Genomic DNA, 5,793 nt, shown 5'->3' on the forward strand with positions numbered 1-5,793 from the left:
ATAGAAGCTGAAGGTGCTGGTGAGATAGAAGTGGAGGCCCCTGCAATGCCCATGGAAGCCCCAGCTAGGGCCCATCAAGAGAGGGATATAAAGGAGGAATCAAGAATAGAATGAAAGAGAGAACGTTCGAGAAGGAGGGAAGGGTGAAAATGGAAGGAAGGCAAAGGGAAGGAAGAAAGAAAATGGGGAAGGAAGAAGGTCCTGAGGGAGGAAGGAAGGAAGGAAGGAAGGAAGGAAGGAGAATCAAGAATAGAATGAAAGAGAAAGTACAAGAAGGAGGGAAGGAAGAAAATGAAAATGGGGAAGGAAGAAGAGCCTGAGGGTCGAAGGAAGGAAGGAAGGAAGGAAGGAAGGAAGGGGGAATCAATAATAGAATGAAAGAAATTCAAGAAGGAGGGAAGGGAGAAAATGTAAGGAAGGAAAAGGGAAGGAAGAAAGGAAAGGGAAGGAAGGAAGAAAATGAAAATTGGGAAGGAAGAAGAGCCTAAGAAAGAAAGAGAGAGAGAGAGAAGAGAAAAAGAGATATAAGGGAGGAATTAAGACTAGAATGAAAGAGAGTAAGTTCAAGAGGGAGGGAAGGAAGGAAGGCAGAAGGGAAAGGAAAGGAATGGAAAGAAGGGGAAAGAAGGAAGGAGGGAAGGAAGGAAGGAAAGAAAGATGCGGAAGAGAGAGGGAGAAAGAGAACGAAAGAGAGAGAGAAAGGGGGGAGGAAAGCAAAAGAGGGAAGGGAAGAGTTAAGGCTCGCCGCCCGCCCGCCTCCCTCGCCGCCGTCTTGCGGCCGCCCCGTCGAGGAGGCGGAGGAGGCGGCGGATGATCTCAGCCAGCATGTGACGCCCGAGCGCGCCTCGCTCCGCGCCAGACTGACAGCCGCGGCAGGAGGAGGACGAGGAGGCGGCGGCGGCGGCGGCGGGCGATCGGCGCTGGGCTGCTCGGCGGCTGGCGGAGCGTCGCGCCGTCGGCGGGCCCGGCCATGTGCCCTTGTGCCCTGCCCGGCCGCCCCTCGGCCGGCTGTTTGTGCAGCGGCGGCGGAGGTGGAGGCGGCGGCAACGGTACCAGTAGCAGCAGCAGCGGCATCCCCATCAGCCCGGGCCGGGCGCGCGTCTCCGGGGCGCAGCTGACGGCGGCGCGCCTCCAGGCCATCGGCGATGAGCTCCAGGCGCGGACGGCGGGGCGGAGGGCGGCCAGGAACCGCCGCGCCTCCGCCGCCTCCACCGGGCTGGCCACCTCGCTGGCGCTGCTGGCCGCCCTGGCCTGGCTGAGCCGCCGGGGGCGCATGTAGGAGCGGCCGGAGCCATTCGGCCCCTCGACGGGCGGCCGAGCGAGTCAGCGACCTCCGCGGCAGGTGAGCGACGGGGGCGCGGAGGAGGAGGGACTCGCGTGTGTTTGTGTTGTGTGTGTACACGTGTGTTTGTGCCTACCTGGGATCCCGCGGGGGAAGTGTCTGGATTCCCTTACCCATCCTGCTCCATCCAGTTTCCATCATGCAGCACTACAGCTTCCATCATCCCCAGCCTTCCTGTCCTTGAGCACTACAGCTCCCATAATGTAGCACTACAGCTTCTATCATCCCCCAGCCCTCCTGCCCCACAGCATTACAGCTTCCATCATCCCCAGCCTTCTTCTCCTTCAGTACTACAGCTTCCATCATCCCCGGCCCTCCTGCCCTGCAGCACTACAGCTTCCACCGTGCAGCACTACAGCTTCCATCATACCCAGCCCTCCTGCCCCACAGCACTACAGCTTCCATCAAGTAGCACTACAGTTTCCATCTTCCCCAGCCCTCGTCCCGCCACATTACAGCTTCCATCATCCCTAGCCTTCTTGTCCTTCAGTACTACATCTTCAATCATCCCCAGCCTTCCTGCCCTGCAGCACTACAGCTTCCATCTTTCCCAGCCCTCCTCTCCCACAGCACTACAGCTTCCATCTTCCCCAGCCCTCCTCTCCCACAGCACTACAGCTTCCATCTTCCCCAGCCCATCTCGCAGCACTACAGCTTCCACCATCCCCAGCCCTCCTGTCCCGCAGCACTACAGCTTCCATCTTCCCCAGCCCTCCTGCCTTGGCTCTCGGGTGATAGAAAGTGCCCTGAAACTCAACTAAATACTGTGCGTGTCCGGGGGAACTCATTGCTACAAGGGCTCGGGGGAATACCTGTTGCTTGCGGGGTGCTCGGAAAGCAAGGCGGGTCAGACTAGAAGACCTCCGAGGTCCCTTCCCACTGTTACTCTGTTAGGCAGGTTAGGACAAAGCTTTTCACAGCTTCTGGGAGAATATTTGGGGCTGAAGTGCGGGCTCAGTGGCAGACGATTCAACACTCAAACTAAGTAACGTCATTGGTGCTGGTAGTAGTTTCCAGGTCATTGTGCAGCTCCCATCAAACAGGGTCCATCCTGAGGTTTGGGTGTGGGCTTCCCAAAGGCAGTGGGATTTATTTTATTTTTTTCCCTGCAGTTCTGGGGAAAAAACAGTGGCTGGAATATTGACCCAATTGATTGGATCTGCAAGACTCTTAATTTTCCAGTTGCGGCTCTTGAAAATTGCATGGATTTGTTTTTTGCCTCCCGAGCATCGGTTTCTTGGCTCCCCAGCCAAGGGGGGGAAACGGTACTCCAAGCTAGGCATTACCTGTGAGATTCGTTCTTCGCTCTTGGAAAGAGTCTTAAGCATAAAACTGATCGGGAAAGACTTCATGAACTCAGTCTATATAGTCTGGAGCAGTGTTTCCCAACTTTGGCCACTTGAAGATATTTGGACTTCAATTCCCAGAGTTGAAGTCCAAATATCTTTAAGTGGCCAAGGTTGGGAAACACAGGTCTGGAGGACAGAAGGGAAAGGGGGGACATGATTGAAACATTTAAATACGTTAAAGGGTTAAATAAGTTTCAGGAGGGAAGTGTTTTTAATACAAAAGTGAACACAAGAACAAGGGGAGACAATCTGAAGTTAGTTGGGGGAAAGATCAGAAGCAACGTGAGAAAATATTATTTGACTGAAAGAGGAGTAGATGCTTGGAACAAACTTCCAGCAGACGTGGTCGGTCAATCCACAGTCACTGAATTCAAACATGCCTGGGATAAACATAGATCCATCCTAAGATAAAGTACAGGAAATAGTATAAGGGCAGACTAGATGGACCAGGAGGTCTTTTTCTGCCATCAATCTTCTAGGTTTCAATATTTCTAAGTAAGTAAGTAAGTAAGTAAGTAAGTAAGTAAGTAAGTAAGGAAGGAAGGAAGGAAGGAAGGAAGGAAAGAAAGGAGGAAGGAAGGAAGGAAGGAAGGAAGGAAGGAAGGAAGGAAGGAAGGAAGGATCCACAGTCACTGAATTTAAACATGCCTGGGATAAACATAGATCCACCCTAAGATAAAATACAGGAAATATTATAAGGGCAGACTAGATGGACCAGGAGGTCTTTTTCTGCCATCAATGTTCTATGTTTCTTATCTTTTGCTGTGGGTTAAAAAGGTGGCATCTTGAAGCTGACAGGGGCTAATTGCCACTCGGAGGGATCAATCCAGATCAGTCCCAGGAGGAAAGGGGGGGGAAAGATGTAGAATTTGAAGTCAGGAGTTGGGGGGGGGGGTTCGCACGCAGATCTGAGCCAGGAACAAGTTCCAGCCTGGCACTGCCGGCCACGAATTCTGCAAAAAAACCTCCGTTGGCATCGTGGGCAGAGCTGGAGGCGGCCGAGGTGACGGGCAGTTTTTGGATGCCGAGTTTTTCCTAGACAGGTGTACCTTTTGCTAGCCAGCTTTGAAGTTTCTCTCGGCTGTGTGCTAAAAGGAAGGAGGACTTTTGCTCCCCTGATTTTGGACTTACAAAAAGTTCCTTCTAGGAAGAATCTCTCGCGTACACTAACTGTTGGGAGTAGGTTTTGTCACTGGATGGAAAAAAGGAAAAAAAGGAAAACCAGAGAGATAATGTAAAATGATGCACTTGGGGAAAAGGAATCCTCAATCTGAGTATTGCATTGGCAGTTCTGTGTTAGCAAAAACTTCAGAAGAGAAGGATTTAGGGGTAGTGATTTCTGACAGTCTCAAAATGGGTGAGCAGTGTGGTCGGGCGGTAGGAAAAGCAAGTAGGATGCTTGGCTGCATAGCTAGAGGTATAACAAGCAGGAAGAGGGAGATTGTGATCCCCTTATATAGAGCGCTGGTGAGACCACATTTGGAATACTGTGTCCTGTTCTGGAGACCTCACCTACAAAAAGATATTGACAAAATTGAACGGGTCCAAAGACGGGCTACAAGAATGGTGGAAGGTCTTAAGCATAAAACGTATCAGGAAAGACTTCATGAACTCAATCTGTATAGTCTGGAGGACAGAAGGAAAAGGGGGGGACATGATCGAAACATTTAAATATGTCAAAGGGTTAAATAGGGTTCAGTAGGGAAGTGTTTTTAATAGGAAAGTGAACACAAGAACAAGGGGACACAATCTGAAGTTAGTTGGGGGAAAGATCAGAAGCAACGTGAGAAAATATTATTTCACTGAAAGAGTAGTAGATCCTTGGAACAAACTTCCAGAAGACGTGGTTGGTAAATCCACAGTAACTGAATTTAAACATGCCTGGGATAAACATATATCCATTGTAAGATAAAATACAGGAAATAGTATAAGGGCAGACTAGGTGGACCATGAGGTGTTTTTCTGCCGTCAGTCTTCTATGTTTCTATAATAAATATTAGATAATATGGGAAGTAAATGTCAGAGAATCAGTCGCAAAAGGAAAACCAAAAGATATATCAGAATTGCCAAAACTCGATGTAAATACAATTCATGTAATAGTAAATAAGTACTACAGGCATGTCCCAAATTGTCCAACTTTTATTTTTTTTCTCTTCCTCTGTGTGAGTTTTATTGTTTGGATTTTGTGTGTCTAAATAAAGTTTATTTTTAAAATAAAATAATAAAAAATAGGAAGAATCTCTAGCAAAGCACCAGAGGGCAGGATAAGAAGTAACTGGGTGGGAGCTCATTAAAGACCGATTTAACCTAGGAGGAGAAATTGTCTGACGGGGATAGCAATTAATCAGCGAAACAACTTGCCTTGTGGGTCTCTATCACCGGAGAGTTTCAAAAATAAATTGGACAATCCTTCGACTGGAAGAATGCATAAGATTCCTGCCATGAGCAATAGGCTGGACTAGATGACCTCCGAGGTCTCTTTCAGCCTTAGGATTCTGTGTTTATACATAGAGAGCTACAAAGCCCTTCCCAAAACAGCCTGCAGGCTTTTCCTGTGGCTTCGAAACCTAGCAGAATGTCTAAAGTTGATGATTTTTATCACGAGTAGCAGCTGCACAAGGAGTTTTAGAAACAGGAGCCTCGGTTTCTTGTGGTAATTTATGATTTGTGTATTTTGTTTTTTTTAAATTTATTTAAAATAAAGTTTTATTTATAAACATATATACATATAACATGCAAAAACAAAACAAAGATATTTAAAAACATTGGACGGTTGTGTAGCAAATCCTTATAACAATTCTTGCTGTGCTCCCATTCTATTACACATCTATTTTTACATACTTATTATAAAAGAGTTTTTTGAAAACAATAATCATACTTTATATAATTAATCTGAGAGCCTATGCACCAAGACAAATTCCTTGTGTGTCCAATCACACTTGGCCAATACATTATTCTATTCTATTTCTACTCTACTCTAAACGTATATCTATTTTCCCATTATTATTATTATTATTAATAATAATAATAATAATAATAATAATAATAATAATAATTTATTGGATTTGTATGCCGCCCCTCTCCGTAGACTCATTTAACCCA

The 5,793-nt window shown here is 47.3% G+C and overlaps 1 protein-coding gene across 1 annotated transcript; it reads left to right on the forward strand.

Annotated features, from left to right (window-relative positions):
• Positions 1–970: 970 nt before the first annotated feature.
• Positions 971–1,279, forward strand: HRK (harakiri, BCL2 interacting protein). Its single transcript, XM_070762004.1, has one exon. The coding sequence runs from the start codon at positions 971–973 to the stop codon at positions 1,277–1,279; it is 309 nt and encodes a 102-aa protein (XP_070618105.1).
• The last annotated feature ends 4,514 nt before the right edge of the window (positions 1,280–5,793 follow it).

This window comes from Erythrolamprus reginae, chromosome 10, assembly GCF_031021105.1.
Source record: "Erythrolamprus reginae isolate rEryReg1 chromosome 10, rEryReg1.hap1, whole genome shotgun sequence".
NCBI lineage: Eukaryota > Metazoa > Chordata > Lepidosauria > Squamata > Dipsadidae > Erythrolamprus > Erythrolamprus reginae.